This window comes from Marmota monax, unplaced genomic scaffold (genome assembly GCF_021218885.2).
Source record: "Marmota monax isolate L192 unplaced genomic scaffold, Marmota_monax_Labrador192_F-V1.1 WCK01_AAM20220418_F8-fsc00026, whole genome shotgun sequence".
NCBI classification, from domain to species: Eukaryota; Metazoa; Chordata; class Mammalia; order Rodentia; family Sciuridae; genus Marmota; species Marmota monax.
Genome location: NW_026693108.1, coordinates 363,110 through 387,162, shown reverse-complemented (window position 1 = coordinate 387,162; position 24,053 = coordinate 363,110). Strand labels below are relative to the sequence as shown.

The 24,053-nt window shown below is 62.0% G+C and overlaps 1 protein-coding gene across 1 annotated transcript; it reads right to left on the bottom strand.

Annotated features, from left to right (window-relative positions):
• Positions 1 to 256: 256 nt before the first annotated feature.
• On the bottom strand, positions 257 to 23,770 carry Gas6 (growth arrest specific 6). Its single transcript, XM_046454935.2, has 15 exons — positions 23,652 to 23,770; positions 23,032 to 23,198; positions 17,056 to 17,080; positions 16,333 to 16,395; positions 12,268 to 12,390; positions 11,490 to 11,612; positions 10,312 to 10,434; positions 8,813 to 8,934; positions 8,072 to 8,190; positions 7,728 to 7,917; positions 5,514 to 5,678; positions 4,574 to 4,742; positions 2,876 to 3,048; positions 1,439 to 1,667; positions 257 to 728 (listed from the first exon to the last, which is right to left on the bottom strand). Exons 1-15 carry the CDS (start codon positions 23,731 to 23,733, stop codon positions 574 to 576), a joined length of 2,028 nt encoding a protein of 675 aa, XP_046310891.1. The 5' UTR covers positions 23,734 to 23,770; the 3' UTR covers positions 257 to 573.
• Between the last annotated feature and the right edge of the window lie 283 nt (positions 23,771 to 24,053).

Genomic DNA, 24,053 nt, shown 5'->3' with positions numbered 1-24,053 from the left:
TCCTCCACTCCTCACTGACAGCTGGGGAACTGAGGCCAGAAGCAGGTGGGCCAGCTCAGAGGAGGCACAGGAGTGGCAGGCGCAGTCCCCAGGAACTCTGTGCTGTGGCTGATGCCCACATCAAGCAGATCTGTCCCCTTCATAGGGGACAAACCCAGGCTCCTTGAGGCACAGAGCACTGCAGAGCGGTCAGCCGGCAAGCCCACTAACCCCAGTGCTGGACAACCTCGTGGAGCAGAAGATGGCCAACACAGGGTTAAAAAGGTTTCTGTAAATATTTTATTTCCCATATTTTAGAGTCAGAAAGAAGCGTGTGGTCATAAAAATAATAGAGAATTATTTTCTTCAAGTCTGCTTCTCTGTGAGCTGCTGGCCCTCCCCGTGCCCACCCCTGTGGCCAGCTCCCAAGGGGCAGCCTCAGCCTCCACCAGTCCCCGATTCACAGCTATGTTACAAGGAGTGGCCCAAGGGAGAGTGCTCAGGGGTCGGGGCTGTGCTGCTCCAGGGCCAGCCTTCTACCTCCTGCCTCCTGGAAGAAGGCAGGGGGTCTTCCCAGAGGAGTCCTGCCGCAGCCTAGGGTGCGGCCAGCTCCACCGGAGGACAGGAGTGCGAGGTGATGTCGCTGTGCTTGTAGGCAGCCTCATCCAGGTCCAAAGGCCTCCGGTTGACCTCCAGCGTCATGCAACCACGGTAGAAGGCTGTGACGGGTGCCGAAGTCACTGGCACATCTGGGCAGTGGGGCAACAAGCACCATCAGTGGGCAGAGCCAGGCCCAGGAAGGCACAGCACATCTCCCTGGGGGGGGGGGGCGGCGCGAAGCAGACACAAAGCCGGCTGATGCTCGGCGCCTCACTCCCAGAGGAGCCACCACACTGTGGGAACCCAGTGGCCTCCGGGAAGCCTCACTGCTGGAAACCCGGAGGGGCTGTGTCTGGCCACCAGGACAGAAGTCCTGCCGATGCTGCCAGATAGGGCCCCAGCAGAGCCACAGTCCTCTCTCTGCCACACTCCTGGCTCTCGGCAGCACAGGGACAGTTTGTGGCCGGGTACCTGTCCCACCCCGGGTCTGCACGAGCCAGCAAGGTGCTGCTGCCCACCCCTGCTGGACATGGAAGGGGCTGACAGCCATGTCAGTGGCCAACAGTGGCAGGTGACCAGCAGGGTCTGGGTGGTGGCCTTGCACACTTCCCAGAGCCTGCCTGGCCTCCCCCTGGGCCTTGGCCTGCTGGGATCTGGGCGGAGGCTCCCCAGAGATGCAGGGTGGCCGGGCGAGCTCGGGCCGGCCTGGGCTTCCCAGTCAGGTGGTGTGGCTGAGCACGAGAGCCAGGCCGCAGTCCCTCTCCCTCCAAAGCCAAAGCTCCCCCCAGCACCAGCCTGGACTGGGGAAGCCAGGGCCCAGGGACACAGCCGTCCTCCCAGAACGCCACAGGAAGCCCACCTGGCAGCCCCCCCACGAAGGTGAGCACGGAGCCCTGCAGGTGCCTCTCCAGGGTGGCCAGCCTCTCCTGCAGCTGGGCAGCACCCACTTCGCTCTGGCCCTTGGTGCCGTCCACCTCCAGAGTGACCTTGCCATCCTTCAGGGACACGGTGACCATGTGCTCCTGCCCGTCACACACCTTGATCTCCATCAGGGCCAGGGCAACATCCTCAACTGCCAGGACCACCAGCTGTGGGGACACCGAGGGAGGGGTCAGGGTGACGTGGGAGTGCAGGGGTCACATGGGTCAGGGCATGGCAGCCAAGGCCCATATGCTAGCCACTGGGTCCCACTGCCTCTGGTACTCCACCAGGCCTCACATACCTCTCGAGCCTCCTCCCAGACCCCGGCAGGCCCAGGTCCCGGGCAGTATATGAGGCTGCCACCACCCAGACCCTGCTGGTCATCCACCACTGTTGGCCACTGACAGTGGCTGCCAGCCCCTCCCACGTCCAGCAGGGGTAGCCAGCAGCCCCTTGCTGGCTCATGCAGACCCAGGCACGTCTGTGGCCCTGAGGTGTGAGGGGCTCATAGCCCTGGGTGACCCACTCCCACTAGGAATGAAGAGAGGCCAGCTGGGAGGTGAGGGGCAATAGCAGGGCAATCCCTGGCCAGCCATGGGGGACCTGGCCACTCAGGCACAGCTGAGCAGCTTCCCAGGGCCCCTGGTGCCTCAGGGTGGGGACGTGGGTATGGCTGTGGGCTCCCAGTCCCGAGGTGCCTGTGCTGGGTGGAAAGACTCTGTGCCCCAGGCCCTTCACAGTCCCTGGTGTGGGGGCTTTGCCGGTGGGGCGCTTGCTGTTTATCCCAGATGCTGGGAGCCGGGTGCAAGCAATGGTGTGTGGCCGCGGCCCTCTTGGTGCACAGGCCGAGTCTATTACTGTTGAGTGCACACAGCAGGAGCGCTGGGCTGGGGGCAGCTTTGGACAGGGAGCCCTCTCTTCTGGCCCATGATCTCCTGTGGACGGGGGAGAGGAGGGTCTATTCCCAGGGCAGGAAGGGTGCTGCCGTGCAGGGAGTCCTCGGGAGGCCCCATCCCAGAATCAGCTGGAAAAGGACGCTGGCCTGCATCACACAGGCCAGGTGGGCAGATCTGACATGATCGGCCTGGGGCAGCTGGCCACGTTATCCTCAACACCAGGTGTGGGGGACACACCCCACGCCCAGTGACACCCAGGGCTGGCCTGGGAGCACACTGTCCCTCCAGCCGACTTGGCCAGCGACAGTCTGCCTTCCAGTCGTGTGGAGGTGGCCACCGCAGCTGTGGCCCCCCAAGCGCAAAGGCCCACCTGGATCCAGTGCTCAGGTCCCGGGAGAGGCCGGGGCTGGGACCCCTCCCCAGGTGGTGGGTTCCCAGGCTCTGGGTGCTGTGGCTGCGCTGGCAGAGGTGCAGCCTACCTGTTTCTTGAGCTTCTTGGTGGAGTGGTAGTCCACCAGGGCCACGGAGAGTGGCACCGTGTGGTCCTGGCCCACCAGCGCGATCAGCACACCCGTGTCGGTCGCTGGACGGACACGAGCCACCACTTCTATTTCCCAGGTCGTCTCCGTCCAGGCATCCGGGGACGTCCGCGCTGCGATGAGAGTCGCGCATTACAAGGCGGCACAGATGTCAGCGACGCTTGAGTGAGTGGCGGTTGGACAGAGCACGAGCCTGCGGGGGGGTCGCTGCGACGCCTGCTCTCGGCAGAGGAGGCGCGGCCTGGCCCGGAGGAAGTGGGAGCTCGCCGTGGCATGAGCCCGAGGACCCTGCTGTCCCGGCCATGCCCCGTCTGGGAGGCAGTGGAGGAGGCCTGTGTAGGGGTGGCCGCCCCCTGCCACACACATTCTCCCCTCGGGGGCCTGGTTTCCAGGTTGGAGGGCCTCACGCTGACTTCATTCACACGCACACTGCCAGTCTCACGCGTGAGGCCATCGTCGGTGTGTAGCTCTGGGCACACTTGGCTAGAGAGGCGGGTCCAGGCTGTCTGGGCCCCTAGACCCTCTGTGACTGGGACATTGGAGACCTTGTCCTCTAGCCCTTGTGTTTAGACCTCACCTAGAGCTGCAGACTTCTGGGGAGCACCCGGGACGGGGTCTGCTGGGGAGCACCTGGGGCAGGGTTTGTGGTAAGGCTGTAAGCTCCTGCCTCCTGCCCGCTCCAACCGAGGCCCTGTGCTGCCCCTGGACCTTGTCTAGCCTCTGCTCTCAGCCCTCAGGGGTATATGAGGAAATGCACAGGAACTGGGAAGGGCAAGAGGAGGCTTGCTGTTTACTGAGCAGGAGGACCAGGAGGCCTGAGCCTGCAGTACCCTGTCGGGGCCCTCCACTGGGCCAGCGCTTGCTGTCCCTCGGGGTCTGTCCTCAGCCCGGGGCCTCTGACCTGAGGTCTAGGGGCCTAGCCTGCCCCAGCTAACTGTGGTGCGCCAAGAGATCTGGGCCCTACTTTAGAGGTGCCAAGGGCTTCTGGGCTCCACCTCTGCCTTCTGGCCATCCTTGGCCCCTCCCTGGCTGCAGCACCACCAGCCCAATGGACAGAATGTCCAGTGCCCGTTCCCATGGACACAGACTATGTGGGTCCCCACAGGTCCCAGGGCTCTCCTGCCCTGCCACAGCCCACCCTTTTGGAAGGCGTCCACACAGCTTGCTCCTGAGGAGGGCAGCGTCTTCCTGCCCGGCTCTCCTGGGGCTGAGGGCAAGTCTCCTTGTGGCCTAGTTCTGCTGCCGAAGCTAAGGGCGCTGGGGTGGCCCTGCTCCTCCCTGCCACGCCCCCAGTGTTCCTCCTCTGAGCCCCCAGCAGCTGTCTTCCTGGGGTAGCCCCTGCTGCCTCCAGACACCCCACACCCCTCATGCAGGTGAGTGGGGGCCAGGTGAGCCATGAGCCTCTCCATCCTGGATGCAGGGAGCTCTTCCTGCCGAGGACCCAACACCATCCTACACCAGCCTGCTCTGGACATCCTGCTGTCTCCCCCACAGAGTGGTGCGGCAGATGGCCACATGGGGGCCTGCACCTGTGTTGGCCTGTCCCTCCGAGGGAGACCTGGCCTGCCTGGTGGTCCCCTTGAATTCCGACCACTGGTCTGAGGCCCCACCACAGTTCCTTCCATGGGTGTGACCTACCGTAGCTGAGGCTGTAGAAGGCAAACCCGCTCCCCGGGAAGAAAGACCCCCTCTCCGTCACGGAGAAGCACTGCATCTTGGAGTTCGCCTTCACTGTCTCCTGGATGGTGCTGTCCTCCCCGCCAAGCCAGTTCCAGCTCCGCAGGCAGCCGTCCAGACGGGGGTTGATCTGGAAAGACAGGGGACTGGAGGCTTCCGGAGCCGAGGCCCTGTGGCGCCACCCTGACGCTGGCAGGCTCCCGCCTCTGAGGCGGGTGGAGGTCTATGGTGGGCCAGGGAAGCCCCACCTGGGTTGGTTCTTCAGAAAGGGCTCTTCACTTCAGGAAAGGCTGAGTCCCTGTGTCCACCCAGCAGGCCTCCCCAGGGGCCAGGCAGGTGTGGGGCACTGCCCTGCCTGCACAGGGGTGCCAGCCCAGCTCCGCCATGTGGAGGCCTCCAGGGTCTCCACACAGGAGCCCCGAGCCTTGTACACGGTCTCTAGCCGACTGCAGGCCTGCGCCACAGGTCTGATGTGCTGTGCCCAGGCAGGGCATCCCAGGAGCGACCCTCCAGGGTGGGCATCAGTGCCTATACCACCTGGGTGACAGGCCTGTTTCCTGTGCAGAGTGGACATCCCACCCCCAAACCCAGAGTCCCAGCCACAAACCTCACTGGGCTGCGATGGAGACCCACGAGGGGTGAGAAAAGGCAGGTCTGAAAAGTAGAACCAGCCCTGGAGTGCGCTCAGAGTTGTCCAAGAGCTCATCTTTCTGTTAGAAGCGACTGCAGTGTCAGAGGACAGTCACAGCACACCTTGTCGCCAGTGCAGATGAAGCCTCAGGGAGGCTCATACGGAGGTGGTGAGGTCCGGCTCAGCCTCGGCCTTATCTGGGCCCTCACCTGGCTCAGCCCTGGCCCTGAGCACCCCAGCACCTCCCCGGCAGCGAGTGGCAGCACTCACGGGCTGGACGAGGTCCTTCTCCTTGAAGGGAATGCCTCCCACGGTGAGGTTCAGGTGATACAGGCCTCTGTGCAGCTGGAAGAGATCCCCGGCCACTGCAATCTTCATGACGGCATCCTTGTTGACCTTGATCACCAGATTTCCTTCCAGTTCTTCAACGGAGATCTGAAGGAGACCAGTGCTGTGAGGGCAGGTGTGAGCAGCCCTTTGGCCAGCCCGCGTTGCCTGACCCAGGGAGCCCCACCTCCTGAGACCAGGCTCAGGTCCCGGCCAGCCCTCTGCACCTGGGGACAGAAGGCACATGGGCCACACTGCTCCCTGGGGGCACGTGGGGTCAGCACTGCACACTGAGGGAAGGGGCTGACCTCCAACACATTCAGGACAGCAGATTTCCAGAGACCCAGTGAGGCCATGTAGTCGGGGGGAGCTCCACGTGGCAGGGACAGGGACCATGCCTACCAGCTACTGCAGACAGCCCCTTCAGGGCCAGCAAGGCTGAGCCAGGGGACACCTCTGCAGCTAGTCAGGACACTCTCTCCTCTGGATGTTCTCAGTGTCTGGTGACCCCAGACACTTCAGTGCAGGGAGATGGCCTTTGGTGGTGGTGTGGCTGTGTGGGGACACTCCTGACCACTGGGGGAACCTGACCTTGGCCAAACTGAACCCTAAAGCCATCTCAAAGTTTCAACTCTTCTTGTTGCAAAATAAAAGACCAGTGCAGGAGAACTCAACAGCATGAGGTACAGCTCAGGGGCCCTCATGCTGTGAACAGCAGGGAACTGGGCCCGCACAGCGGCCTCAGACCCTCACGCCCTCCTCCACAGCCTGCCTAGGTGCACTGCATCCAGGAAAACCCAGGCTCTGGGGTGTGCTCCAGTCCACGCATTCTCAGCTTCCAGTCTGCAGGAAGTCCCACCTCCGTGGCCCACGGGTGGTTCCAGTCCTAAGTCCCCTCTGGCCACACTTGGCCCTGGATTCGCCCTGAGCCACTCTTCTCTGCACCTTGGGGTTCTGCCTGGAGCTCATGCAGGGTGCTGCCCCAGGGACTGGCCTGCCCTGACCACCCTCCCCACGTTAGCTCCCTGGCCTCCTGGTCTCCTACGTGTCAGGGCTGTCCTCCCGGCTGGCCTGGGTGGTTGAAGGCAGCAGAACATTTTTTTTTTCTAAATCCCTAACAGCTAATCAGTGTCTGGCATGGATTGAATGCTGAATGGACAAATAGATTCCTCTGAAACTTTCCATGCAGAAAAGTCTTAAGTCTGTGTCTGTGCACACTGGACTCCGTCCTCTGGGGGACCATGTTTCCCCTCTGGCTAAGGTGGAGATGTTAGGCCCTGTGGAAAGGGCAGGACCATGCAGGCCTCCTGCAGCTGCCCTGCTCCTGAGTGGCTGTCAGGGCATGCGATGTGAGATCGAGGACTGTCCCAGAGGCCACTCCAGCATGCTTTCCCACTGGCCACTGTCCTGGGCCTGTCCCCATGCTGTGTGGCATGTGTACCACCCACCCTGGGATGGCCTTCTTTCTGGCTTAGGTCTCTGTCTAGCTGTGCTGGGAATGCCCTTCCGGCTACTCCAAGGATGGGAGGGGACCAGGACATGACTTGGCAGGTGGGAATGTGAGCAGATGTCTGCAGGGCTCTGTCGGTGGAGGCCAGGGTGGAATTTTCCACTTGCTTCCCTTCTAGGGAAAAGGAGTGTTTTCTGTTTCTCTGCCTATGGTTAGCTCCAAGCCTGCTTTACTGAAGAGCACCTCACTCACGACCTGGGATATGGGGTCTGCTGGCCACGTGGGTCCATGTGGGCCTGGGAGTGGAAACTCTCTGTGCAGGCCCTGCGAGGGCTCCCCTGGACTTGTGTCAGGAGTGAAGGCCAGAGCGAGGGGCAGAAGGTCAGTACAGCCAGGGGCACCCAGAACTGGGACTTGGGCTCTGGGGGCAAATTAAGCCAGGCCATCTTCTGTGAGCATTGGGCAGCCCCTGGCCTTGGACCCTTGCTGTGGCTGTCCCCTGGACTCTGGCCACCGTGCCTGTATGAGACCTCTGAGGGCCTCATGTGAGGTGAAACAGGGCCCCTGAGTGGTAGAGTGAGCCCCAGTGTGTGTACTAAGGGGCATGGGGTTCTACCTGTGGGCACGTGTCACCTGCCCAGAGCCAGGGGTACCCTTGAACAAGCCGATGCACACTGGCCCAGGAGAGTCCTGGCAGCCCCACTCACAGTCTGCCACATGCCATGGTTGATGACAGGCCCGCTGCTGGTGACACGGCCGACACCGTTGTAGCGAAGCTGCAGTTCCAACCTGCCGGCCCGCAGACCCAGTACCACCCAGGTGCTGTCCCTACGGCCTCCAGCAAAGAAGAGGACCCCTTCAGGGTCAAAGGTCCGGAAGTCAAACTCAGCCACCAGCCTGCACAGACCGAGACACAGAATAGAGAGGTGGGGGCCACCTAGCACTGGGTAGCAGCAACCAGAGGTTGCACCAGGCTTGGCTTGTGGCTCCTCCAGGACCCTGGGCGGCTCTGCTCTCCCGGGAGCCCCACCATCAGCACCTGCCTCCTCACCTGGTGGGCTGCAGCCTCTTGAAGCGCAGTCTGATCACAGGGGTCCCACTGAACATGCGGCCCAGATACAAGGACTTCACACTCTTGGCCATGCTGAAGGGCACACATGGCAAGATGTCCTGCCGCCAGGGGAGGGCGCATCAGGAGGGCTGCCCTGTGGTTCTCAGGGCAGGTCCTGGCCCCTGCGTTCCCAGGGACTGGGCTGCCCACACCCGCCTCTGCCTCCCTGACTCTGAGATCCCAGAGCCTGTGATAGCCTGATGCAGGCTCCAGTGAGGAGCAGGGCTGCTGGTTACTGCCTCCACCCCACGGTGCAGCCCTGTGCTGTCCCAGGTTCCCCGTGGCTCTGCGTGTTTGACCGTGATTCACCTGGAGCGCCTCACTGCTGTTCTGGAGAACACTCACTATCGTCCACGTCCACACAGACTGGCTTCACCCACACCCAGAGCACAGGGCAAGGAGCGCCTGGCTGGCTGCCAGCTGTCCCCCGCAGGGAGCACAGGCACCCACCCACGTTGCAGGATGGAGCCAGCCGCAGAGCCAGAGACGCTGCCTCAAGTCCTGGAGCCGCACCAAGCTGGCCAGCGTGAGCCGGGTTGCTATGGAAATTCCATCAACACAGCCAAACCCCACATGGCATGGAGCTCTACCCGTAGCTCTGGGGATCCCGGAGCCCTAGGCCAAAGCCCTGGCTCTAGAAGCCTTCTGCAGACCCCATCTGCTGGAGGGCCCCACGCCTACCTCGCAGGTGTCCATGTCCGGGGACAGCTTGAGCCCCCCGCGCCCGTTGCAGTGGCACGTGTAGCTGCCGGGAGTGTTGACACAGATCTGCTCGCAGCGGCCCTGCCAGCACTCGTCCACATCTGCCAGCAAAGAGTCACACGGCGGTGTGGGGACAGCTCCGGACCATGCCAGCCCCCGTGCAGCGCGCTGGTGTGGGAACGTCCCAAGTGTCTCACCAGGCGAGTGCCCGACAGCAGCCTGCTACTCCTCCCCAGAGCGGCCCCCTCTTACGGGCAAGCAAAGGCTGCGGGTGTCTGAGGAAGGTGCTGGACCACACCCCGGCTGCTCACGCCACCAGGCCCAGCTGGTGCCACCAGGGCCCCAGGAGACTGAGGGACGCTGGAGGGCAGCAGGGAGTGCTGTGGGGCTGGGCCCACTGGTCAGCTCACTCTGGCTGTCCAGTCCCCACATGCTCCCTCCCTGGGGGCTCAGCCCTCTCATGGGTTCCAGAGCTGCCCAGCAGGGGCCAGGGTTCCTCAAGGTTGCCAGAAAGGAGTAACAGTAGAGTCGGCCTCACTGCTCTGTGCCCAGGACATGCTGGGTCTCCACAGTGAGGAGTACCACCTTGCTGGCCAGCCTTCACACCGTGAGCTGACCAGGCTCGTAGACAGTCCAAGCTCAGGGTCTCTGCTCTTTATCTGTTGCAGGCTGCTGGAGGGTGGGCATGTATGTGCCACGGCATGTGCAGGAGTGCAAGCACAGTGCGCTTGCATATGTGAGTCCATGTGTATGCACGTATGTTTGTGTGCTAACTCACATACACGAGATTATGTGCACACACACATGTGGGCATATACTCACATGCATGTTCAAGCACATGAATGTGTGACTGTTGTGTGTGCATGTGCATGTAAGCTTATGTGTGCAAGCATGTTTGTGTGCATTTTTTTGCACACATAGACTTGTGTGTGTGCATGCATGTAGGTATGTACGAGTGTATGTTTGAGTGCATGCACAATGTGTAGATGTGCATGTGCATGGGTGAGCCACCACATGTGTTCACATGCACATATTTTATGAAAGCACGTTTGTGTACACATGTGATCTGCATGTTAGTGAGCATGCATGAGTGTCTCCATGGTATATGTCCATGTGTGCACACATGCATGCGTGTGTATGCCATGTGGCATGTGCAAATTTGATTGTGCCCATGTATGTTCCCATGCATAGAGTGTGCATGTGTAAGCATGTTTGTCAACATGTGCATGCGCACATGCATGTGTGTATGCATACATGTGTGGGTGCACTGTGGTGTAAGTAGCCACTAGGCAAGGTGAGGGCGCAGTGTCAGAGTCCTCTTCATTGCAGGAGGTGCCCTGGCCTTTTTCCAACCCTCTGTTGGTAGAGGTTTCCTAGAACACTGGACTGAAGTCTGTTACCAATGAAGCCTGTGCTCAGGCAGTGACTGACCCCTGTCTCTGGGCTCAGGGGCGGAGGAGGAGGAACCCATGGGGTACCTTGGCAGGCCTTCTCCTGGGAGCTGTACACGTAGCCCTCGTCACAGAGGCAGGAGTAGGAGCCTGGCAGGTTCCTGCAGCGCGTCTCCCCGCAGGCATCGGGGTCTGCACACTCGTCTATGTCTGCAAGCAAAGCCAGTGAGGCTAGGCTGTGCCGAGGAGCCTGGGACAGCTGCAGCCAGCTACTGGGCAGACAGGTGGGAGGAGCCCCAGACACTGAGGAGGAGGACAGAGTCGGGGAGGGCACGGCCACCAAGGCTCGGCCAGCCAGCGTCCATGTGGAGCGCTCACCCCACGCTGGGCAACATTAGCCACGTTAGACACCAGAGTTAAGAATCCACCTCGTGACCAGGTTTCCTCAATTTGCTTCTAAAGCACAGGATAGAGCCGTGGCAAGGAGCTCTAGGGCTCCAGGTGTGAGGAGGATGGAGGAGGGGAAGGCCGGCCTGGCCCTCAGTCATCTGTGTAGGGATGGCCTCTGGTTGTAAGGGACAGCAACTAAGGGGTGAAATGGAAACTTCTCAGAACAGACGACTGGAACAGTGTCCCCTGTCTGATGGGATGCTCTCCAGCTCTTGACGCTGGCCCCACCCCGTGGCGACCAGGATCCAACTGTCCACCACACAGGCAGCTGTGCCCCTTATCCTGAGCAAGTCCGGGAGCTCAGGGGCACCTTGGGTACCTCTGGATCAAGGGACAGGGCAAGGTCGCCCCTGCAAGGTGGGGTGCTGCTCCTCTGCAGCCTAGGATGCCAGGGGTGGCAGGGTGCAGGCCTTTGAAGTGACTTTCTGGGGTGTCCTCAGGGCACCCTGCTCTGGCTTTAGGCCCCCAGGAGCCTCAGGCTGATGGAAGCAGGGACAGGAGTAGGGAGGCTGAGCTGCCTCTGCCTCCTCAGGACAGGGCCGAGGGAGCCAGAGACGGGGGCTGGAGGGCTCTGAGAGACGCGTGGGTGGGACCCGGGGCCTACAACACTGCCTGAGCTCCCTGCATGGCCACCTGTGGAGCCTGGACCCTGAGAGCTACACTGCAGGCCAGGCAGGGCCAGCTGCCTCGGCCCACCCCTCAGATCTTGGGGAATGGGTGGTCTGGAGCCCCACTGTGATCTGCGCTCTGCGGCTACTAGCCTCTGAGTGATGCCCACCTCCTCTGAGACGGGATGGTGGTGGGCCTGGCCTTACCTTGGCAGGTCCTGTTGTCGGAGGCAAGTGCAAAGCCACTGTGGCAGGCGCAGTAGAAGCTGCCTGGCTTGTTGTGGCAGACCTGGCTGCAACCCCCATTCTGCTGGCTGCACTCGTCCACATCTGGCAGGACAGAGAGAAGGGCGCAGGTGTACAGACCCCCACACTCCACCATGCCGCCCTGGGAGCGGGAGGGCGCAGGGGACCGGAGCAGCCATTGGGGCAACAGCTAGAGATCAGCTCCAAGGGCTCCAGCTGCATGCAGGAGGGGGTCAGAGGCCAAAATTTGCCATGGCCAGTGCCTGAGGGTGGACACTGCCCCACACCCCTTGCAAGGCCCACGAGGCCACCAGGCCAGGTCCCATTTGGAACGCCCCATCCCAGTCTGGCTGCAGGGCTCTGCCCTGAGGGAGGGGCTTGACAGCATCCACACATCGCCCTGGCTGAGGCCACATGCTGCTCGGCCGTGTCAGGGTGGGATCCACTGACGCAGGGTGCTGGGCCTCACGCATCTTCTTCCTGCCAGCCCTGCTCCCAGAGGGGCCACCCAGCCCCCTGTGTTCCCAGGAGCCCCAGGAAGCCTCAGGCTACAACACCCCAGGGCCTCTCCAGCAGGATACTGTGGGGAGGGAACCCACCAGGGGCAGGACCCCAGGACAGACTCTGGCTCCCCTGAGCCTCCATGGTGGGCAAGGTCAGAGGGCTGCGCAGCTGTGGTCAGGGTCAGTGCAAGGTCAGAGGGTCCCACCCTGCTCTTCCGGAGGTGGTGGGCTCTTACCTTGATCACACAGCCGGCCGCCCCAGCCAGCTTTGCACAGGCAGAAGAAGTTGCCCATGAGATCCTGGCAGATTTGGGTTCCCTCTTTGTCACAAGGGTTTGGGGTGCACTGGTCTGGCAGGTCTGAGTTGAGACACAGACAGAAAGTCTTGAGAGGTTCCCACGAGCCCCAGAGCCAGGGGACAGTGGCTGGAGCTTCTCGTGTGCCCCCCAGTGGAGCTCCGAGGGGCTGCTGGGCAGATGTGGCTGCCAAGAGGGTCTCCAGCTGAGGGCAGGAGCAGGTGCGGGAGCTCCCGGTCCTGGGGGTTCTAGGGATTGGCAGAGGCCCTGAGAGGCCAAGGAGCAGGAGCTGGGGCCTGTCGGCCCCCCGGAGCAGGGCCCCCAGCCCCTGCCAACCCGAGGCTATTCCACCTGCCCCACCAGGGCCAGGCTGCCCTGGGCGGGGCACTCATCAGCCTCTCAAGCCTTCTGTCCACCGAGCTCAGCCTCAGTGGGCACTGGCACAGGACAGAGATCCCAGACCCAAGCCCAGGCCCCACCAGCAGGAATAGCCCCTGCCCACAGCATCTCCCGTGAGGCTCCAGGTCAGGAGTGCACCCAGCAGTAGGCGCAGGCAGGATCCCAGCACAGCCTCAGCCAGGGGTCAAGGAAACTGCAGGCACAGCTACCTCCAAGGGAGTGCCACACACAGGGAGGCTGCCCTGGCACAGATGGGCAGGAAAGCTTGCGTGTGAGCCACCACGTCCTGAGGTCGGGGAGTTAGCAGAAAGGGCTATTGTCACGCCTTGGGCTCAAAGAATCCTTTCAGGGGCTGCTGGCTGAGCAGACGAGGCCCAGCCAGCGCACAGAGGTCGGAGCTCATGCACTCTCTCCGAGACCTGGGGGGCTGCCAGGGCTCCTGTGTACAGATGGCCGTGGGTTGTGGCTGTGGGAGGCTCTGGGGAGTCCTGGAGGAGGGGTGCAGCATGGCACGGCATTGGCTTTCCAGAGTCACGTCCTTCCTGGACCCCGAGTGGCTCCTGTCCCAGCGTGCGGACTGGCCAGGTGGAGGCCCCCGACCAGGCCTTCTTCCATCACACAGGGCTGCTTTCCCCAGACGGACGCTGACGCTCACAGTCCCTGCTTTCCCCTCCCTCCAAGCAGAATGCTGGCTGGCGGGTTTGAAGGCGCGGCTGGGTGGCTGCAGACCCCTGGACCTGGGACGCCTTGTTCCTGCTGAGGGCAGCCATCCTCATTCCCCAGCCACCCTGAGACCACAGTCATCAGTCACCTGGCTGGCCCATCCAGCCACCCAGTCACCGTGGCGTACAGCAGAGGGCAGGGCCGGCCAGTCCCTCCCCAGCACCAGCACCTGTGGCTCCTGCAGACAGGACGTTCTCCCTGGGCCCAGGTGGCTACCCAGAGCCTCTGAGCCTGGCGACAACTTCTGGTCACAGAAGGAAACAGGCCCTGAGTGCTCAGTGACCAGCCAATGGGGACACTGTGTGACCGTTCCTCAGAAGGAAATGACACCAGAGGTCCTGGCTCCTTTTCCCATGGGTGGATGGCCCACAAGTCAGGCAGCAGGGTTGCGGCTGTGGGGGCTGTGCTGTCTCTGGGCTTCTCCGCCCACCTGCTGCCCACCCAGGGTGGGGACCTCCCCAGTCCACCTCCTCTGGAATAATCTCGGCAGCCAGCAGGCACCAAGGCCTGGGGCACTCATGCCAATGTGTCCCTGATCCTTAAGAGGAGCACTGGCAGGGTTTGGACCACAGCCTGTCCCCTGGCTCCCACCTGAGCTGTGCCCAGCGGCTGCAGGGAATCTGAACGAGGTGGCGAGTGGACCTCTGGTGGCAAAGCTGCACCCCTTCCACTTGCCTCAGGCTTCCTCCGTCCCCTCTCAGGAGACGGCCTCTGCTTTGCAAAGAGGCTCTGCACCAAGTTCAAGGGCAGCCTGTTAGGAGGGCAGGGCTCTGCCCACCTCTCTGTGGCCTGTGGCCACCTCAGTGGGTGGTTTTGCGAGGCCTTGGGCAGCACTGCCTTGCTTGGCTGGCTGTTGTGGGTGCAGCCCTCTCGAGGCTGCGTCCATTTCCCTCGCACACTGCAGCCGCCTGGCTGCACCCAGGGCCTCACAGGGTAGAGCCGCGCCTGGGGTCAGGGGAGCAGAGAGCTGCCGCCTTGGTGGAGAGGCCCTGAGAAGCGATGGGTATCAGGCATGGAGGGAGGCAGGACTGTGCCCCAATGCCCCCAGTTACTCCCCTGAGGCCCCTGCCATGGGAGGGCAGTGGGGGAAGACGGTGTGCATGTCCACTGACCCATTCGGCTGGGCTTAGGGTTATTTCTGAAGTACGTGCCTGTGAACTCAGTGTGGGGCTAGCTAACTTGGCCCTGAATTTGCCTAGGACACCATACTTCCCCTTTACAAAGTCTGTCCCTTGACAGGGGGACAGTACCAACTTCTACTGGGATGGGGCTGTTCTTAGGAGAGCCCTCCACCATGGAGCCAGCACCACACGCCGGTCTCTCCAGGTCCCTCCCTCGGTCTCCAGGCAATGTAGCTCCACCCACCGCCGTGTCCTGTCCCTGTTGGAAACTTATCCCCAGGGTAGAAGCAAAGGTCGCGCCTCTCCCTCGGCAGGTGCCCAGCCAACTTCTGTGTGATCAGGCTGACCCAGCTGGGGAAAGCAGAGGAAGAGACGCGCCTCTGCAGGGAGGGTGGCCACTCAGCAGCCTGCTCTGTATGCCGGTCACCAAGCCTCGAGTGTGTTCAGAGAGAGACCGTCTCAGCCTATCCACGTGCAGCTGCAGAGGGAATGGGAAGCAAGCAGGGACTTGGCCACACACTCTGTCCACTGCTGGCCTTTGTTCTGGCCACGAGAAAGGAGCCTTGTTCCCCTAAGGGGGCATCCTGCCTGGCTGGGCACAGTTCAACACTGGGGCATAGTGGCAGAGCTCAGCTGGAGAACCTGGAGCTGTCCATGCAAAGGTAAAGAAATGGAAACCGAGGCTCTTCCTGGCACAAAGAGAGCAGCCTGTGCTAGGGCAGGGGCTCTGAGCTCGGCAGCCGCAGCCGCTGCTCTGGACCCCGGGGGCTCACCAGGAGCCCCTGCCTCTCTAGGGCTGCATCTGGACTCTGGCAGACTCAGAACTGATCTCTGAGGCTGCTGATTACTTCTACCAAGAGTGGGTGAGCAAGAATGCAGGCTCAGACATGCCCACAGACTCCAAGTAAGACTGTCAGCAAGGAACCGACACATACAGGTGGGGCCTAGACAGTCGGGAGGGCAAGGCTCACAGGGAGAGTGACCCTCCCAGGACCCTGGTGGGGCTTCGCCAGTGCTTCTGGGCAGCTGTGAGGGGCACGGAGTGTGTCTGGCCCAGCCGCAGCAGAGGTTTGTCCTCCCCTAGCCAGGGCCTCACGCCTGCCCCACTCCTCCAGGGCTCTTGCTGGGTGAGCAGTCTCCAGTCCCATCCAGAAAGTGTCATCGCAACTTGAACCACTGAGGGACTCTGGGGCCGTGAAGTCATCAGCCAAAGTGGAGAACTCCATGAACACAGGAGCCAGACCTGCTGAGGTCAGTGGCTCCCAGACACACAGACATCCAGAGGACACTGGAGGAGCAGCCCCACTGTCGGGACCATCAGCGCCAGGCTCAACCAGGAGGAAGGTGAGGGTGGGAGGGGTGCCTGGGCGCTCGGGCACAAGGGACACCAGGGCTCACCCTAGTGCACAGGGTCATTCGCAAGTCTGGGGGTACCGCTAGACAGACTGTCACAGCAGACATGACGGGAGGGTCTCCCAGGAGGGGCAGGAGGCACAGCAGGCAGCCGGGCAGAGCAGAAGACCCTGCGTGTGCTGGACGAGCCGCCGGCCAGCAGGCAGGATGCACCCCCCCCCCACTGCACTGTTCAGACATGCTGATGCCACCTTGGGGAAGTCAGAGTCTGCCTGTGTACCAGGAAGGTCGGGTGTGAAGGAAGCAGATTCGGGAAGGCCCGGCACCCACTGTGGTCACAGAGGAGTTCAGAGCTCCTGCCCGCGGCCCCCTAACGTGCCCGCTGGAGCAGGAGGAAGGGGACACTTACTGCGAACACACGTGGCGAAGTCAGGGCTTTTGCTGTACGGAGATCCATGTTTGTTGACACACTCTGCAAGAGAGAAATGAACGGCACGGTCACCGCCATCCTGGACAGGACGGAGCTCAGTGCGGCGCCAGGCTGCGGCAGGACACCTGCTGCCCTGGTCCTGCGGCCCTCACACACAGAGCAGAGACAGCAGGCTGTCCTTGCAGAGCCGCCCTGCCAGGACCCCGGCAGGAAGTCGTTGCCCCAGTAGGGCTGCTGTTTCTCCTTCTCTCCAAGGGCACTGTGCTTGTCCAGAGCCTCCTGCCCACGCCCACTCACTGCTCTGAGGGCTTGTGCAGTCCTGCCCTTCACACTCAACACGTGTTTCTCGAGGTTCTCTGTTTCAACCATCAACATGGTGACCACAGTGAGTCAGCCCTCACAAACAGGGTTCTTGGGTGATAGCAGAAGTGCAGAGTCCTGACACCAGGAAGTGGGAGGACACCAAATCAACCCTATTTCCAGGTGGTGGGTGGAGCTTGGCACCAAAGCAGAGAAGGGCCCTGCAAGAATTGGCTCTGCTGCGAGGGCTGGCAATCGGGAGAAAACCTCGGCACAGGCGAACTCATGCTTCTGACCTGCTTGCTCCGGATTCCCACTCAGTTTTCTTTCTAGCAGCAACTTGGCATCGGGGTCCCTCCCAACTCACCTCTGTGACAGCTAAAGTAAAGTGGTCAGACTTACCGAGGTATCTGGGGTAGAAGTAGTCCTGTGGAAAGAGAAGGCAGGCGTGAGCTCCCAGGCAGCACAGAAGGTGGCGACAGACTGGCGGAGCAGGTGTGGACAGGCGGGTCTCAAGCCCTCGGAACCACAGCCCCTCCCCAGGCCTCTGCCAGGAAGGAGGCAGGAGGCAGTGAATGCTGAGCAGGGTCTGCAGGGTGACTGCAGAGCCTCAGTGCACTTGTTGGATCACTTCCAGGTGCAAGTGAATCGGGGTCACCCAGGGATACTTGGAAAGTGCCACTGGAAGTGTCTCATGAGAAGGTACATCGAGGAGAAGGGTGTCCTAGGTGGAAGCAGGCTCTCCCAAGGACAGTCACCTTAGCCTGGACTCCCTGTGCCTATCAGCATCTGCACGGATCCGCATCCACTGCATCTGTGAGCCAGCTCTGCCAGGGAGGCCGCTCCCGAGGGGCCTCTACCCGAGTGCACGTCGTGAGGCCATGTGCATACAAGTGGGCTGGCAGACGCTGGGCCGTGTGCCTGCGTGGCAGTGTGGACACTGGGCCATCTGCCCTGCGTGGCAGTGCGGAGCCCACTGGAGACTCCGTCAGGTCTGTTGTGGGGCTCAAGCAGACTCCAGGACCCGGTCAGCCGGTCACAACGGCAGTTTGGCTCTCCACATCCCAGGCTGGAGTGACCACAGAGGGACTGTGAATGGCAGTCAGGAGGCTGCGGGTGGGCTCTGCTCCCCCCTGCTCCATGGAACTGCACACCCACCCCGATGGGAAGACCCCGAGGCAGGAGGCTGTGGAATCTGCTCCGGTCAGGAGCAGGAAGGGCTGGAAGGTGGAGGGTGACGGCGGCCGAGGGTCCTTGTGACGAGCAGAGCGACAGGGGCTGGGGCCCCAGCTCCCTCACCTCCCTCAGGCTGAGACCACCCAGGTAGGCTCTGCACAGCAACCGGCCGCCTTCAGGTTGGCTTGGCCTCACACCCGTCTCCTCCTCCACTCGGCAGGAAGCACTGCCTTCCACCCAAGGCCAAGGAACCATCTGAGCACACCATGTCCGTCAGGGCCTGGGCCTCCCTGAGAGCCCCTGGTCGCGTCCATCAGAGCAGGGACATGACAGAGCTGGTCTTGCACCAGCCCTGCAGGGCAACCAGCTGGGCAATTCTAAGAACAAGCAGACCTGGTCCTGCTGACCCCGACCTGATTGGGATGTGAGGCAGAGCTGGCCAGCCCGGGTAGGGGCTGCGCCTCCAGGGGACAGTCTCCAGAGAGCTCCTCACAGAACTGGGCTTGTGCAGGGCTGGGAGAGAGGTGGGGACGGCTCCTCATCCTGGCACTAACTAGGAGAAGACGACTTCCATCCACTATTCTAAAAAGTCCAAGAAACAAGTGTGGCACCCAGGCTTGGCTTCGACCCAGCAGTCAGCCACCGACCAAGCTCTGTCCAGGGAAGAAAGAACCCATGCCTTGCTCAGCGGCTCCCACCACCAGCTCCTTAAAAGCCATGTAAGAACCTTTAGCAGTGTTTAACTCAATGGGCGGCTGCCGGGGCATGCCCTGCAGGCTCAAGGAGAGTGCTGGACACAATGACCTTGAAGGGCAGAGGGCCTAGGACTCTGAGGCAGACCCAAGCACCTCTGTGGGCAACAGGTCCATGGCCTTTGCATCTCCTGGTGCAGAACTGGGGGCTGGTGCGATTCAGAAAGAAGCCTCCAGGGGGAGCCAGATCTGGAGGGGGCACCCCACCCTGGAGAGCATGACCCCCAGGACTATGCCCTCCAGGCCTATGGCGGGGAAGGCTCAGGGGAGGGGACAGGCTGGAGGGAAGGTGTGGCTCAGCAACCAGGATACTGGGGAGTGAGGGAGGACCCTGAGGGGACATGGGAGAGAAAGGCGTGTATGCTATGTGCACTCGTGTGTCTGCATGTGTGTCTGTGTGTGTCAGTGTGTCTGATTCCATGTACACGCCCTGACCTGTGTTCCACGTGTCAGTATGTGCATGTGTCTGCGTGTGTCAGTGTCTGACTACACACGTGCAATCCTGTCTCTGTGTGTCAGTGTGTGCATGTCTGAGTACATATGCATGTCCTGTGTTCTATGTGACAGTGTGTGCGTGTCTCTGCATGTCTGTCAGTGCGTGTCTGAGTACACATGCATGTCCTGGCCATGTGTTTTCCCATGTCAGTGTGTACGTGTGTCTGAGTACACGTGCATGTCCTGACCATGTTTCCCATGTCAGTGTGTACGTGTGTCTGTGTGTCAGTGCATGTCTGAGTACACATGCATGTCCTGGCCATGTGTTTCCCATGTCAGTGTGTACGTGTGTCTGGTCGTGCATGTCTGATCATGCCCTGCCATGTTCCCATGTCAGTGTGTACGTGTGTCTGAGTACACGTGCATGTCCTGACCATGTTTCCCATGTCAGTGTGTACGTGTGTCTGTGTGTCAGTGCATGTCTGAGTACACGTGCATGTCCTGACCATGTGTTTCCCATGTCAGTGTGTACGTGTGTCTGAGTACACGTGCATGCCCTGGTTGTGTGTTCTGCATGTCTGTTTGTGTGCATACGTGTGGGGGTATGTGGGACAGCTTTCAAGCAGGGCAGGGTGGGCATCTCAGCCTGGACATCCCTCCCCATGAGGTGCCTGCTTCCAAGTCTTTGGGGCTCCCTCTCTCCTCCTGCTGGAACTCCCCAGGCCACGCCAACAACTGGGCCTGGCCCCCAGTGGTTGTCCAAGGAGAACTGGGTGCTTCCATCAGTGGAGGAGGTGACCCTCTCTGGGCTGTTCTTGAAGAATATGCAATCTCAGGAAAAAGGTCTTTGGAAAGTAGATGCAGTTCACACAAGGCCAGCTGGGCTTGGGCTTTTAAAACTGACCGCACCCCAAAATCCAACGGGAGAACTCACCACCAGCAGCAGAGAGGTGAGGAAGGCCGTGGGGAGAAGGGAGGGACAGGGAAGCAGAGCTCCAGGGCAGTCCTCACAGCTGAGCAGGGACTGCCCACCTGCCCTGCCATAAACATTGCACTTTGTATCTCAAATAAAACAAGCACTAATCAGGAACCCGCGGTTTCCGCCTCCAGGCGGGAATCCAAGTGCCTGGGCGGCAGCTCTGGCTGAGATCAGCCACTTGACCAGGTCCTCCGGAAGCAGAGAGATCCTATCCGGCTAGGGCTTTGGTAAGAGGAGAGTGCTGAGGACCAATGCCACGCAGTGGAGGCAACCCCGGCAGAACCGCCCGGCCTCTGGGAGCTGGGCACCGGACCCTGGGGGAGGCTCAGTGCAGGAAGGGAGGGCAGCGCTGCAAAAGGGAAGCCAGATAAGAGGAGCGCGGGAGGGGACAAAATGGTCAGGAGGGGCCAGGCTTGTCACCAGCAGGGACACACCCTAGGCCAAGGAATGCGGGCCAGACAGCCAGGAGGTGCTGCAGGAAGTGCTCAGAGGGAGGACCTCCCTGCCTCAAGCAGAGGTGTGGGAATGCCAGCAGGCGGACCGGACCGGAAAGGCCCCTGGACTTCACTCCCAGGGGAGAGCCCTGCAGGCCAAATGCTGTCCCTCAGGCAGAGGAGAGAACCCAGCCAGGGCCCTGGAGACGGAGCTCCAGCTGCCCAGGCCCACACAGCCCGGGACAGAGCGAAGCTCCCACTGTCCCCTCCCAAGAGGAGAGCAGCTGGCCTTCCTGCCAGGAGAGGGGCGGATGTGGGCAGGTGTGCTGGACAAGGCCTCTCACAGAGGGCCAGGACAAACTATCAGCTTGCAGTTCCCTAAACCCCTAAGTGGGCCAGCACAGGGCAGGACAGCAGGCCGACCCAGTGGGAGGGCCCTGGCCTGGCACAGCCACTGTGCAAATCTAGCCTGGCAGGTGGTCCTCTCCTTCCTGCGCACCCTCTTATCTGGACCACCCAGGAGCCCCCTTCAAAGAATGCTGAAGAGCTGTTTCCAGGCAAGACACACCTTGCCTGTGTCTTGGGAAAGCCCCAGGCTCACCAGACCTCACCGTCCTGCCTCAGGGGATGAGCCGTCACGGGGTCTGGAGACCCCGGTCCCCTGGCCTCAGGCCTGCGCATGGGTGTGGAGCAGAATGGGGTGCAGCGGAAGGTGGACACCTGTACTGCCCAAGTCCAGCTCTGACCAGACCCCCCCCCCCCCGCCCCACATCCCACCCAGCCTGAGGAAAGAGAAAGGGAGCACATCAGGCCCACATGCTGCCCGGAGCTCTGCCTCCTCCACTGGCCACCAGAGGGGCAGCAGGTAGTCTGACCATCACTGTGACAGACACAGCGAGGTAGGCCAGCTGTGGGGACAGGAGGAGAACTCGGAAATGACAGACACCTCAATGTGAACAGGGTCTGACTCCTGATAGGCCAGACGGCCAGGCTAGCAGAGGAAGGCCCGCCCACAACACAGACAGGAGTGTACCCACCGCCCAGGCGTTGTGTTGAAGCCATGCGGCTCTGAGTACTTACTTCTTTTGCTTTTCTTTTTACACCCTTGTAAATAGAGTTATAATTAAAATATAAAACCAAGTCAAACCAGAGGGGCCTGACTGTCTGTCCGGGCAGCCAGGAGAAGCCAGCTCGGGCCTGTCAGACCTGGCAAACAGGGCTGCAGAGGGCCGGGCTCCTCTGGCTCCTCAGGCTGGGCTGGGCGGTGGCTTGGCAGTGCTCAGCTCTTGTCACCACAGACCCGGTCCCAGGTGAGGATGGGGTGAGAGGGCACTGCCCCCGTCACATAACTCCACAGTCGGGTGACGAGCGCATGGCAGACCTGCCTCAGCCCCAGAGACCTTCTGCGAGTGGCCTGAGTCATTCTACCAGGGTTCATCATCAAAGAAATGATAAAACAGCCAGGTGAGGAAAAGACCTGTGAACTGCTCCCCCAGAGGATGGAGGGCGGCCGCAGAGGAGGGAGCTGGCTTCTCCAGCCCTGGACTCCGGCTTTCAACAGTTCCAGCCGCTTCAGAAACAAGTCTGAAAGGTCTGTCCAGCCAACCGCTAGAGATGCCAGTCAAGATAAAGACCCACGTGGGCCACAGTCCCATCCTTTTATCAAATGTGGTATTTATTTTATCTCAGAATTTTTAAAAGAAAAATTCCAGCAGAGCCAAAAGGTGAGCTCTGAGATCTCCCTAACTTGGTGGCATCCCCTGACACAAGCGGGGCCACACCACTCCAGAACCTTTGCTCTGCCCAGTGCCCATTCCTAAGTGTCCTCCATCGCTCCTGTGGAGACTCCTGTCCACCCCTGGGCTGCTGCTGCCTGGTGTCCCAAAGACATTATTCATACAAGCATGTCCTGGGCCAGGGACTGCAGAGGCCAGTCCTGGGCCCTTCCCCACCCCTCCCACCCTCCCTGTGTCTGTTCTCTGCACAATTCCTTAATCATATTTTTGGACCTGCTGCTGCAAGCAATTCCAGCCCTGAGGTCTTTCAATTCCTCTTTCAGGAAAACCCTCAGGCTGTCTGGAGGAGCACCAAGATGCAGCCCCAGCCCTCACCTCCACTCCAGCTGGTGTGTGTGTGTGTGTGTGTATGTGGGGGGGGGCTGCGGCAAAGGAAGCATTTAGGTTTTTAACCATTGTGTTTCTTGTACACTTTGAAAACCGACTCCTGCTGTATCCTGAGGGAGGGCCACGTCTTACTTTGAGCATTTCCTTTCAAGTGCTTCTCTCAGGAGCTGCTGCAGGGCCCCAATCATATCTGGCTCCAAGACCTGCCTCCTCTCCTAAACGGAACCTGGGGTCACCAGGGAAACTGGGTGCAAGAGGGTCACTAAGGCGCACTGGGAGGCTGGTGCTGTGACCTCACTGGGAGCTTCTGGGGTCTGAGTTCTGAGGTGGGGCCAAGAGCCCTTCCACTAGGGCTCGCCAGAGCAGTAAGCCGGGTCCCGGGGCCCAGGTCGCAGTCCTTGGTGAAGCTTGATGAAGCTCCGGACCACGGAGGGCTTCCGACGCAGGCCCGCCCGCCCCCGGCCTCGGACGCCCCTCACCGTCTCGGGGTCGTTTTCGAACACCTCCCGGGCCTCCTCCTTGTTGCACAGCTCCTCGACGCACTCCCGCTCCAGGTGACCCTGCTTGGCCTCCTCGAAGACCTGGTAGGCACGGCGCTGCCTGGGCCGAAGGAACTGCGCGGCCTCGCGCGCCCGCAGCAGCACCGCTGCCCGGGAGAGGGTGGCGTCAACCTGCGCCCCGGGTGGGGGGCCGCGGGGTTGGGAGGCGGCGCGGGACTGCGGCGGGGCCAGGGGTTGCGAGGGCCAATACGCGGGGATGCATCAGGAAGATTGGGGTCTGCAGAGGGCAGGGATGCCCAAGGGGCCGGGAGGCCGCGGGATGGGGTGGGGGGGGGGGCAGAGGTGCCGCAGGGGGCCGGAGGCGGCGCGGGGCGGGGCAGAGTTGCTGCCGGGGGCCGCGATGTCACTGGGGACGGATATCAGGGGGTGGGGATGCCGCAGAGGGGCTGCTAGGGGCCGCGATGCCGCAGGGGTCAGAGGTTAGGGGGCTGGGGGCCGGGATGCCGCAGGGGTGCACCAGAGCCCCGTGATGTCGCGGGGACCGAGGTGTCGCAGAGGGCCGCTGGCGCCCTCCCGGGAGGGGCCTGCGCGGGACTCACTGTGCGCGGACTCGGAGGCCAGCAGGAGCAGCAGCAGCGCGGTGCCCAGGGCGGCGACGGGCCCGGGCGGCGGCGGCGGCATGGCGGGGCCGGGCCGGCGGGCGGCCGGGAGCGCGCGGTCAGAGCGCCCGGGAGGCCGTGGCGAGCCGCGGGCACCGCGGGGCAGTGGCTCCGGTCATCCCGTCCCCGCGGCACTGAAGGTCACATCCCGGCGGCGGCGGCGGCACCGGCGCGGGGCGAGTGGGCGGGGGCGGCGGCCGGGGCGGGGCGGCCCAGCAGCGACGCGGGCCGCGGGGCCGCGCTCGGGCTGCGTCCGCGGACGCAGGGGAAAGCAGGTCACCCGCCGCTGGCGGTTCCGCGCCGACGGGCTCGGCGCGCGCGTCCTGGGAGAGGAGGCTCGGG

Bases quoted from the DNA above. Each gene is read 5' to 3' on its own strand.
- Gas6 (XM_046454935.2), bottom strand. From the start codon at position 23,733: ATGCCGCCGCCGCCGCCCGGGCCCGTCGCCGCCCTGGGCACCGCGCTG. The intron at 16,396-17,055 runs GTAAGTCTGACC...TCTCTCTTGCAG, and splicing joins CTTCTACCCCAGATACCTCG to AGTGTGTCAACAAACATGGA. The intron at 12,391-16,332 runs GTAAGTGTCCCC...GTCTCAACTCAG, and splicing joins CTTCGCCACGTGTGTTCGCA to ACCTGCCAGACCAGTGCACC.